The 11,754-nt window shown below is 46.6% G+C and overlaps 1 protein-coding gene across 2 annotated transcripts in view; it reads right to left on the reverse strand.

Annotated features, from left to right (window-relative positions):
- The window catches only part of AMMECR1 (AMMECR nuclear protein 1), a 59,820-nt gene that overhangs the window by 5,762 nt on the left and 42,304 nt on the right, over positions 1–11,754 (reverse strand). For both annotated transcript variants that reach the window (XM_042480553.1, XM_042480554.1), the window contains exon 3: positions 2,213–2,303. In XM_042480553.1, the coding sequence (XP_042336487.1) occupies positions 2,213–2,303 (91 nt within the window). The remainder of the gene's footprint in view (positions 1–2,212; positions 2,304–11,754) is intronic.

Below are 11,754 nucleotides of genomic sequence, written 5' to 3' on the forward strand. Positions count from 1 at the left end.
TATATAAATAAAGTTGCTGCATAGCCATACCATGTTGGGTTGTGGGTGGGAATCAGGGAAGCATCAGGCTATATTCCCCATAGTCAGACATAAAATGATTATATTCTGCTGAGTCCTGCAGAAGTCTCCATGATGTAAGCATTTTGCATCTGGCCACAGGGACATAGCCAGATGTTTCTCCAATCTACTCCAGCTGGCACAGAATGGCTGTGGAGCGGGGGGCACTTGGGTCATTGCAGAGGGAAGAAAGGAATACCAATATCCACGCTGACCAAAAACAGAAAAAGACATACACCGATGTAAGGTTGAATTACACCTGTGTAGGCCAACTGATCATAGAAAAAGGCTTAGAAGCAACCTGTGTCAAAAGGCCCCTGAAGTAAAACCCATCTGATATCGATCCAAAATGAAGAACAGCAAACATGTAACTTACGTTTGTCAAAGAAGCTGTGTCACAGCAATGCATAGAGAATAAATGGTAATTAACAAAGAGAAAGGACAACTGTTGCTGAACCACTGCCCAGTTCAATGGCGCTTGCGAATGGCAGCTGTGCAATAGCAGGACTTGCTGGATTGTGCCCACCATTACTTTGTTTCACAAGTCTCCACAGTTAAATATTTTTTCACATAGGGTTAATGAGCCTGGCAAATCCATCAAACTCATTGTTTGTAAGAAGCCATCACTATTTCTTAGATGATACAGAAGGATAAAGGCACAAGCTTAAGCCATTATCTGAAGCTTCTTAATCTATAGTGAGTTGCAGTGGTCTCTTTGACTAAGAATTAATTACCTTTTGAGGGTTACTCCTGGGGATATATATAGATATTCTAAGCTTTTATATAGAGACACAGAAGTATATCTAATGCAAAAATAAGAACGGAAAAAGAAAAATGGAAACAAATTTTGCTGGAGAAAACTGCTGGTGAGTGTGGCAGCAGCTTTGTTTTTTGGTATCACAAGAGTTCCCAGAGCTTCCCCAAAAGATGAGATGGCAGGCCTGTGCCTTTTAAATATAGCATGCCACAGGGTGAGACCGCCTTTGCCTACTATGGAGGATGGGAACCCTGATCTATATGCGACTTCTGTAGAGACAGAAAGATAGGCTAAAGCCATTACCACTGCTTCCTCTTACTGGCACTTAGCAACTCAAAACAGAACTGATTTAAACTCCGAGTTTCCAATGCAAACTACACACTAGGTTGTCAATCATAGAGGAACAGTGCAATCACTTCTGTCTCCAAAGACAACTAGGTCAAACTAGTGGTTTCCAGTTCAAGCTGTGACTCACTTTAGTCTTTTCTCATTAATATGTTGGCATCTTATGATATTTGCTGGTGGCCTTAAGGCCATTCCATCCATAATGCAAAAGCAACACTTAGCTTGCAATCCAGTGTCCATTTGACAAGACAAAGCTAGCCAGTCCTGATCCTCTGGCCTGCATGATAAGCATTTCCAGATCATGTGTCTTATTCACATATTGCATTTTTAGAAGGGCACCTGAAAAAAATATAAAGTCTAGAGGCCCCTAAAATCTGGATGCAAGAGAGTCCACTGCCTGGTCTCTACTCCATTCCAAATGGTGGTAATTCAAAGTTCAGTGGGCCCTTGGTATTGGCTGGGGTTTGGTTCCAGGACCCCATGGATGCTGAGGTCCCATTATGTACAATGGTGTAGTAAAACAGCAAAATCAAGGTTTGCTTTTGGGGGTTTTGTGTGTGAATATTTTCAAACCGTAGTTGGCTGAATCAGGGAATGCAGAATCCATGGATACAGAGGGCCAACTGTACATGCAAATTATGTGCCAGTAGTAAGCGCCGGACAAGAAGCAACGTACAACAAATATATTTTCATGGCTAATCATCTCATCATTTAGAAGTTTTCCATATTACAGAGATTAGCCACATAGGGAAAAAAGCAGCTGTCTGTCACTTTGGCTAGATGGACAATGTTATTCCACCAGCTGCAATTGCCATCTGACACATTAACCGTTAGCACACGTTTGGATTGCTGCAGTTTACAAAACCATTCCCAATAAAGGGACTTATCTATGGATACATAAGTGGCATTTAAAGAAGAGTCATCCCTTACAATTAAAAGTATTGCTCCATCATCTGACATCTGACATCTGTGCAAGGTCAAATATTGCATTTTAAGTTCCTAGGTATGTTTAAATTCTTCACCAGATCATATGAGATAAAGTGCAACAATGACCTTGCTCCTTTGCAACCTCCGGTAAGTAGGTGGCGGTGCGTTTTGATCCTTTTTCATTGATGAATTCTATTCTAATGCCATGTACACCCACCTGAAAGAAATGGGCAGGTTTATTAGTACATTAAAAAAATGAAAACAAAGAGATGGTTAGAAATATAAACCCCAAGGAATCAGATCTGCATGACTCTGTTTTCACTGTCATATTTCTTTGGGAGGGGAAAGGCACATTGACCTAGCCTCACTGAATGGGATGGCCGAGGAAAGAGTTTATTTCACACGTACAATGCAATGGATGGGCAACTGATCCACCAGCATCTACTTTTCCATCCATAAAAAGATCAAGGCACTTTAGATTGAATGCATCCTTCTTGAGGTTGTTGGCTCTAGTTGGAATCACAAATGTGATATACTAGCTAATAGCCTCAATGTTTGTGTGAAACTATTATCAACATGATCATAAAGACTCATTAGAACAGAGAGCGCTAACTTCATTTCAACAAGGGTCCATCAGCTTGGTATGATCAATAGCATTGAATGAGCAAAGTATCTGGATGGTACCCCTGAGCCTTCCTCAAGGCAATCCGTGCCATTTACATTCTTATCCATCCAACTGGTCTGAGGGATCTCCAAATGCAACCAGAAGCCCAAGTAGACACCCACAGGACTGCGGCAGAGTTAAGATTTTAAAGGTATTAAATGAGAGCCATCCAGCAATTACCCCAATAAAAACTCTTTGAAATACTGATTAGTCTGTTTACTTCAGAACTGAACTTTTTTTTTTCTTTTCTTAAAATAAATGTGATACCTGCTTTTCCTTGTTTAACACATTTGGTGGTGATGCTATGGAGCTGTATGTGTATATTCCTAGGTACCTAGTAGGGAAGCCTATGATGGTTCTTCCCCATTAAAAACTAACCTAAACACATTTATTGCTTGACAAAGCTGCTGCACACAAGGCCTCTCATTCAGAATCAAACCTCTGTTACTTTGGAAAGAGAAATGTGTGATCTCAGGGATGTCCCAGAGCAACCTCATTATTTGCAACCAAATCTTAAAGCAGCCATTATAATGATACCGGGGCTTCCTGATTAAAAAAAAAAAAAAAAGGAGGAGTAGGGTGAATGAACAAAATGTATTTTCACAAAAAATTACATTTACAAAAACCCTACAAGAAGCCTTCTGTATGTTTGTTCAGACCGGCAACAACTGCACACTTGTGCCATGGAAACATGAGGCTTAGAAAGCCCAATTAGCAGAGTCAGATCTATTTAGAGACCAACAAAAAGCCAAGATTATTTTTCACCTTCACAGCCATCATGGGAGCAGGAAGGAGCATTCTTGTCTGCAATTGCCAAGAGGTCTACCTTATGAGACATTAACTTTAAGTACTGAAACATCTGATGCAAATACATTTAACAATAATGGGAACAGGAAGGAGGAGGGTTAACCTGAAGGACAGTTCATGCACCCAAGTCGACCCTTTTTCTCGACATAGCTCCTCCCTGGGAATCGGAGCACATGGAGAAATATTGCCAAGAAGTTGGTTGCAAACAGATATGAGCCGATGGAGAACAGGCTTCTGGGCTGCATCTGTTTACAGCTACACAAACTACACAAACACACATGTGAAGATTTTCCAGGGATATCGCGCTGGGGTGGCAGCGGCTGGCATTCTCTTATGAGTAAGCCAAAACAAGCCATTTGTTGTTTCTTAAGGAGGCTTTGCAACAAGCAAATATACTACAAACATTACACAATGCAACTGATCTCAAAGAGGGCTTGTTCATATTTTTGTTCTGAGCAGGTTCTCCTATACGTTTTTCCCCGGCAAAACCAGGACAACCACAGTTAAGCTGGGCTCAGATTTGCATTTGTATCTGCTCTGAACTACAGTGTCTGCATTGAGGCTACTGGAAGGGTGGCATGGAGAGGAAGCAGACCAACTGGGGCTAACTCCAGGAGGACAAAATATCCCCCGTTCAGCTATATAAGAGAGTTACTTCCAAATCCGAAGAAGAATTCTGTTAGAAGTGAATTTACAACTTTATGCAAAGTTGCCTTTCAGTGAAGCCTCCACAGTATTTCCCAATTATAGCTTTGCAGCCAAAGAAAACCAACAACCAAACCAGCCACTCAAAAATCCAATTGTACATTGGAAACATTAGATTATCTAAACACGCAGCACTATGTTTGTCCTTCTTTGTCCAAGTAAACTGTGCATACTTGGAAAAACAGACAGGTCTAGGACTGTTGAAGGAAAGCTCAAGAGCCGTTTGGAACAAGTGGAAGATGCAGATCTTCACATCTTCTTTGCATGATATTCCTGTACCCATTTTTTTCAGGGGGTCAGACAGTGGCCTGCGTCCTACTTTTGTCTGTATCCTGAGGCATGCTTCAATTTTATGAGACATGAGATCCATTTGACATTACTGGTCAAGTGGCCCCCATATGATAACATTTTGAGGATGTGATCTCCAATATTACGAGCACCATTGTGCTGACACCAGTACTGTAATAAAGGAGCAACACCACTATTATAATAAAGTGTGCAGTATGGTTTGTGTGTGATAGTAAAAACATACATTAGCATGAAGGCGCTTGGGTCAGCTGTGTGTTGTTTTCTCCAAATCAGAACTGCACTCAGCTTTATGGGTCATCTGAATAAGCTAGGGTTAGAAAGCATCGTCTGATCTTGCCTTCTTTAGATAAGACACAATTGAAACTAGGCAGAGTTTGTTTGGGTTTCGATGAAATGAAAAATGTTTATCTAGTTTGAAAAGAAATGGATGCAATCTCCTTGTCGTTTCTCTGGTGCAGAGGGGATGGGAAAAGCTATTTTATATAGCACTAAAGCTACGATTTAGCTTTTGTGTCTAAACGCGACCTGTGTGTACTTTCAGGTGTCCTGCTCTTCTTCTTGAGAAGAGCTTACTTGAGGCACAACCTTTTTGGTAATGGTCCCTTAGCTATGGCAATCCCCCCTTCCCATTACACTGTACATTTAGCAACAGATTTGCCGTTGAACATGCCAGGTTAAAACATCTGGTTAAAGTTTTATTCTTCTGGAAGTAACATCTGTCATGCTGTTTTCTTATTTTAGTTACAAATTATTAGCTGCCTGGAAATTTATTTTATTGCAAGAGTAAAAATGTCTCAAACTGTACAAGAGCCTAACCATTTCATATTCCTATTATTTTTATTTGCTACACATGCAGAAATGCTTTATCTGAATATACCCATCTGGAAACTACAATTCAGTGTCTTTCTATGCCTCCATTTCCCATGGCGAAGGTAAGCCAATACCAATATCGCAAGAGATGAATGTATTGGCTGCATAAAATGAGTGTGTGGTATCATTAACATTGCAATGGTTGCCCCCCATGTACTTAAAATGTAGTGGGATTGCAGTTCAGAAGCCTCCCCTTTGGCTTTCTATGGCATTGGTGGTGGTGATGGTGGGAGCAAAAAGATGGCACACTGCTGGACCACACAAGCCGCTTACTTCACTGGCTTGGACTACTGGTCCCTGGGGTGTGAGAGGTAGTTTATCGCAGTTAGACTCCTGCAGCTCCAAACACTTCCACATGCTGAGCCAGAGCTCTAAAAATGCCAGACGCCTAAACTTTTGTTGATGGTGCCAGGACAACAGAATGTGAGAGACGCTGCCAATGGCTGGTGATCTGACAAATGAAAAAGGACGCTGGCTCACACAGCTAGGAAGGATCTGAAAGCCATCAATGAAAATAAATGATCCCAACTGGACACAGTTTAAGCAAAGGTTCAGGAGGGAGTAAAATTAATATCTCTTGATCATGGGTCACTTGATTATGACAAGCCATGGTTTATTGGAACCATGCGCTTTCTTCCTACCCTCATGTGAAAGTCAGTTACTGCATATTCTGACATGCAAACCAGCTAACTATGCTTTATGCTAAGTATAAAGATTCTTACTTGAAATAATGAAAGATTTACAGTCGAAATTATGATGCCATGCTTTGGGGGGGAGGGTCCTATGTTTTATTCCTCATTCATAATGTTGGGAGATGCTTGTGGTGACGAAGATTGGCTTTCAGGTGACCAGGCAAAAAGACATTAGGATTGTGACAGTAATGGACATTTTCTTATTTTTTATACTTGCAAGCAAGAGCAAGTAATTTTGTCATTTTTCTCCTCATTGGGAGAAAGTCATCAAAAACTATACAGCTTTCAAAGACTATTTGTGGTTTATTCTATGCACTCACCAAAAAGCATGTGAGGTTTTGTGTTTCTTTGCACAGAGAATGCATTTTCTGCACAGAAAACAATTTCCTGGACAGAAAATAGCAACTGTGCACATTCTTGCCCATCTAAGACTCTCCTTATCAGGGTTTCCTATTAAAAAATACACCGTTTCCATCTCTAATGGCAGCAGCCCAAGGACTTGCCTTAACCATATTCTTTGCAATTTAAAGTGAAAATGTTCCTTTTTCTCAGGAAAGGACAAAAGCGCCGTTGCTGTCGCTGCCACTGGAAGAGTTTATCCGACAAGGGAGAGTGATGGCTGGATTCACCTATCAAAAATAACTTCTCCATGACTCTGTTCGATGCGCATCATAACAGTAAACTTGTGCAACTGATTTACAAGGCTGAGCGTATCCATGCCAAAAAAGTTGTATTTGTGGTGCAAACCTGTCACTGCAGCAAGCAATGAAAAAACAAAAGCAAAATTAAACAACAAAGCTAGGGAAGTTCGGTGTGACAATGAAACACTGCTCAATCGACAAGTACAGGCAGACTTCATTTAACAAAGCTGCTGGGAAAGCAGTTCTGAACATCTACTTAGCCTCCTTTTCCTTCATCTTCTATCCAGCTGAGGTTTCTTACCAGCATTGGGAGGATGATGAAGGACAGCTACAGAAACACAAACTTTGGTGCTGGCTTGCAATAAACAATGCAATACAACTTGGAGTGGGAAGAATGCGATTTAGTCTAGCCCAGGGGTAGGCAACCTTTTGAGCCGGGGCCGGGTTGGTGTCCCCAGACAACCGGGGGGCCGAAGCCGGGGGGGAGCTTCCACCCCCGGGGGCGGGGGCCGCATGTTGGAGGCGGGGCTTCCACCCCCAGGGGCGGAGCTTCCACCCCCAGGGGCGCAGCTTCCACCCCCAGGGGCGGAGCTTCCACCCAAGGGCCATGCCACCTCCTCTTTGCCGGCCCCTGACGGGCCCCAGGCCCTGTCAGAGGCCAGGAAAGAGCCGGCGGGGACCGCCAGGCTGGAGGCCTCCCCGTCTTTGCTGGCCCCTGACGCCAGGGCCCCGCTGCCGCCGTCGGAGCCCTCCTGGAGGGCCCCTGCGACGGCAACTGGCCTCCCAGCGGCCCCTGGGAGGCCAGTTGCTGTCCCTTGGGCCCTCCAGGAGGGCTCCTCCGACGGCAGCGGGCCTCCCAGAGGCCCGTTGCCTTTGCTGGGGTCCTCCAGGAGGGCCCAAGGGACAGAAACTGGCCTCCCAGGGGCCCGCTTCTGCCACTGGAACCCTCCTGGAGGGACCCTGCGACGGCAACGGGCCTCCCAGGGGCCCGCTGCCGCCATTGGAGCCCTCCTGGAGGACCCCGTGAAGGCAACTGGCCTCCCAGGGGCCCTGCCGCCCATTGAAGCCCTCCTGGAGGACCCTGGTGCAGGCAACAGGCTCTGGGAGGCCCTCTGCCATCGCAGGAGCCCTCCCTGGAGGGCCCAAGGACAGCAACTGGCTTCCCAGGCCCGCTGCTGTCGCAGGAGCCCTCCTGGACCCCAGCGACGGCAACTTGCCTCCCAGGGGCCCGCTGCCGTCGCAGGAGCCCTCCTGGAGGGCCCCAGCGACGGCAACTGGCCTCCCAGGGGCCCGCTGCCTCGCAGGAGCCTCCTGGAGGGCCCCACGTTGGCAACGGGCCTCCCAGGGCCCGCTGCCGCCGTTGGAGCCCCTGGTCTGGAGGACCCTGGTGCAGGCAACGGGCCTCTGGGAGGCCCTCTGCCATCGCAGGACCCTCCTGGAGGGCCCAAGGGACAGCAACTGGCTCCCAGGGGCCCGCTGCCATCGCAGGAGCCCCCTGGGGGCCCCCACGACGGCAACTTGCCTCCCAGGGGCCCGCTGCCGTCGCAGGAGCCCTCCTGGAGGCGCCAGCGATGGCAACTGGCCTCCCAGGGGCCCGTGCCTCTAGAGCCCTCTGGAGGGCCCAAGCGCGGCAACTGGCCTCCCAGGGGCTTGCTGCCATCGAGAGCCCCTAGAGGGCCCCAGCGGCGGCAACTGGCCTCCCAGGGGCCCCTGCTGTCGCAGGGCCCTCCGGGGAGGCCCCAGCGGCGGCAACAGGCCTCCCAGGGGCCCGGTGCCGTCGCAGGAGCCCTCCGGAGGGCCCCAGCAGCGGCAATGGGCCTCTCAGAGGCCCGTTGCGGCTCCTGGACCCCGTTTCGAGGCTCCGGAGAACGCAGCGGGCCTCCCAGAGGCCTGTTGGCGGCTCGGGGACCCCGTTTCGAGGCTCCGGAGGACGCAGCGGGCCTCCCAGAGGCCTGTTGCGGCTTCTGGAGCCCCGTTCGGGGCTCTGGACGTCACACGGCCTCCCAGAGGCCCGTTGCGGCTCCTGGAGCCCCGTTTCGAGGCACCGGAGGACGCAGCGGGCCTCCCAGAGGCTCGCTGCGGCCCTGGAGCCCCGTTTCGAGGCTCGGAGGACGCAGCGGGCTCCCAGAGGCCGTGCGGCTTCTGGAGCCCCGTTTCGGGGCTCCGGAGGACGCAGCGGCCCGTAATGGGCGCCGCCATTTGGCCCTTCAAAATGGCAGCGAAATCTCGCGCGATCTTTTTGGTCGCGCGAGACTTCACCGCCATTTGAAGAGCAAAATGGCGGCAAGAGGGAGCGGGGGCCGGCGGAAAGGCGCCCGCGGGCCGGAGGTTGCCGACCCCTTTCTAGCGATCCTACTGCAGCTGTATGCACTTGCTTGCAAGTGGCAAGTTAAACAGCAGCTGCCTCCAGAACCTTTACTAAGCATGCACAAAAAGCAAAACAAAAGGAAAAGTTCTCCCCAACATGTTCAAAAAAGCATAGATCTTTAAACATAATTTGGAAGGTTTCATGGTCTTTAGAAATGCAGGAATAAACTCTTCTAGAATATGGCCACATAGCCACAACCCCCCCCCCAAATGATGGTCTCAGAAAGTTCGAAAGCTTTCTTTGTGTTATGCTTACTTGACCTGGTTGTTTCATTTCACACATGCATGCTGCAGCTCTGGATAAAAGTTTACTGTTCTTTTTTGGTCAATGGGAACCTTTCCTTATCTTGCCATGTTTTTTTCTACCTCTGAGGCCAACTTTTCTGTTCAAGAAGCATGCCCTGGAAGAGATCTGCTCTGTTAAATGGGGTATACCTGTACTTATTTAATATGGCATTATTTGAGGCAGTATCAGAAATACAAGAACCAATACAAAGGGTATTAAAAACAACAGTAGAAAACAACCTAATAGAATGAAAACATCAGTAGGCTAAAGGACAGGCTAAAAGGGGTTCTATGTTCAGAACTTCTGTATGGGACTTACATAGGAAGAAAACTATTTTCAAAGATGCTGTTTCCTCTTGGAAACCACTCCGATTTTGGCATCTCTTTGCCTACGGACATTTAATTTGTATATTTCCACTCTTCTCTTCTTCTTCTCTTCTTCTTCCTCTTTCTTCTCTTCTTCTTCTATATTATTATTATTAGTATTTTATCATAATAATTCTCCACCTTTCCCCAGTTTGATCACAAGGTAGTTTATACATAAAAATCATCGCCGAAATTAACAGAATTGAGTCAAGGAGATTACTAAGCTATCAAAAAAAAAACCAGTCTGAAACATAAACCTATTTAAAAAATAGCCTAGACCCCAAGATGGTTGAAGCATAGCCAAGTGCTTGTTGGGGCTGTGATCTGTGCCGGACCAAAGGTGCTGTTACCAGTGAAATCTATTCCCTCCTTTCAGCAGCTGGACCTTTGCAAATTAGGTTGATAAACGCATCCTACAAAGGCAGGCTAGACTGGAAACTGTCACACACAACCTAATCCATGCCACAACCCAGTATTAAGAGAAGAGGTTACGGTGATCTTATCTATTCATAATCAACCTAAAAAAAATCTAATTACTCCTTGTCTGCCAACCATAAGCTACATCAAATCAATTTTCCGGAAATTTAACAGGTCCAGATAATGCCATTTCATATCCAGGATGAGAAATTATTTTCAGAAGTCCCTCAAAAGGCCGGTCTTTTAATAATGCTTTTACTTTCTGGTCCACCGTCTGTAGAATCGGTATGCGGAGATTGTAGACCTTTGAGACTAACTAAAGAAGAAGTGGCAGCATGAGCTTTCATAGACAAAAGCTACATCCTCAGATCATTGAAGAAACCCCATTGTTGTGGTGTGTGCCTTGCATTTCCATTTCATGGTGACCCAAAACAAGCCTATCATTGGTCTTCTTGGTAGGTTTGTTCAGAGAAGGTTTGTCATGCCTTCCCATGAGGCTGGAGCGTAATGACTTGGTCACCCAGTGGGTTATATAAACCTATAATGGTGAATGATTTGTATTAATCCAGGCTATACTATATTAATCAATGACAACCTTTATGAGTATGGAGGGAGGGGGTGTAAATGTAAGGCTCCCATTGTGCGTGGTTTGTAATATGTGTTTCTTGCCTCAGAAGGAGGGCTTGCCGACCTCAAAGTGGGTCCTTAGTTGAACAATGTACTCTTTCCCACAAGTGGAAACCATTCCAAGACATGGAAGAAAGCGAAAGAGGAGGTTAGGACAAGCAGGCAAAAATCCTGCCCCTGGTGATCTCAGCAGTGAGAACAGTATTCATCTACCTGCATTGCCTCTATTAGACACTACTCAGCTTGGTTATTTAACCTTCATGCTAACGATCATATGCCTATCAGGGCTGTAATTCATCCATCAGAAAATAAATTAAACCATTTTCTCAAACTGTTCCCAGCTAGACAGGAATGAGTGTGTGTGGTATTAGGTATGTGATCTATCTACCTTCCAAACCGTTGCCTGGGCAAAGGGAAATTTTTATATGCTCAACATATATACGTTGGCTTGCAGCCAAAGCCTAATCTGTGGCCTGCAAGGTACATGGCATCACTAAAACAACCCTCTAAATAAAAGCCCCCCCCCCCCCCATGGCTAAGTGGATCACTTGTCAGGGAGAGCTGACTTAAGGTATCATACTTGGCACTTGGCTCGAATTCGTCCATCCGAAGTGGTGCAACCAAATCATTATCCTCTACACCCCAACGTCATCTTTCAGCCTCTGGGGGAGAGAAGGCTGGCCCAGCACCATCAGAGGCCAGCCTGAAGACAGAGGCTCCTCCTCCCAACTGTCATCTTCAGCCTCTGGGGGGAGAGAAGGCTGGCCGCACCATCAGAGCCAGCCTGAAGACAGAGGCTCCTCCCTCCCAACTGTCATCTTTCAGCCTCTGGGGGAGAAGAAGGCTGGCCCAGCACCATCAGGAGGGCCAGCCTGAAGACAGAGGCTCCTCCCCTCCCCAACTGTCACTTTCGGCCTC

This window comes from Sceloporus undulatus, chromosome 7 (genome assembly GCF_019175285.1).
Source record: "Sceloporus undulatus isolate JIND9_A2432 ecotype Alabama chromosome 7, SceUnd_v1.1, whole genome shotgun sequence".
NCBI classification, from domain to species: domain Eukaryota; kingdom Metazoa; phylum Chordata; class Lepidosauria; order Squamata; family Phrynosomatidae; genus Sceloporus; species Sceloporus undulatus.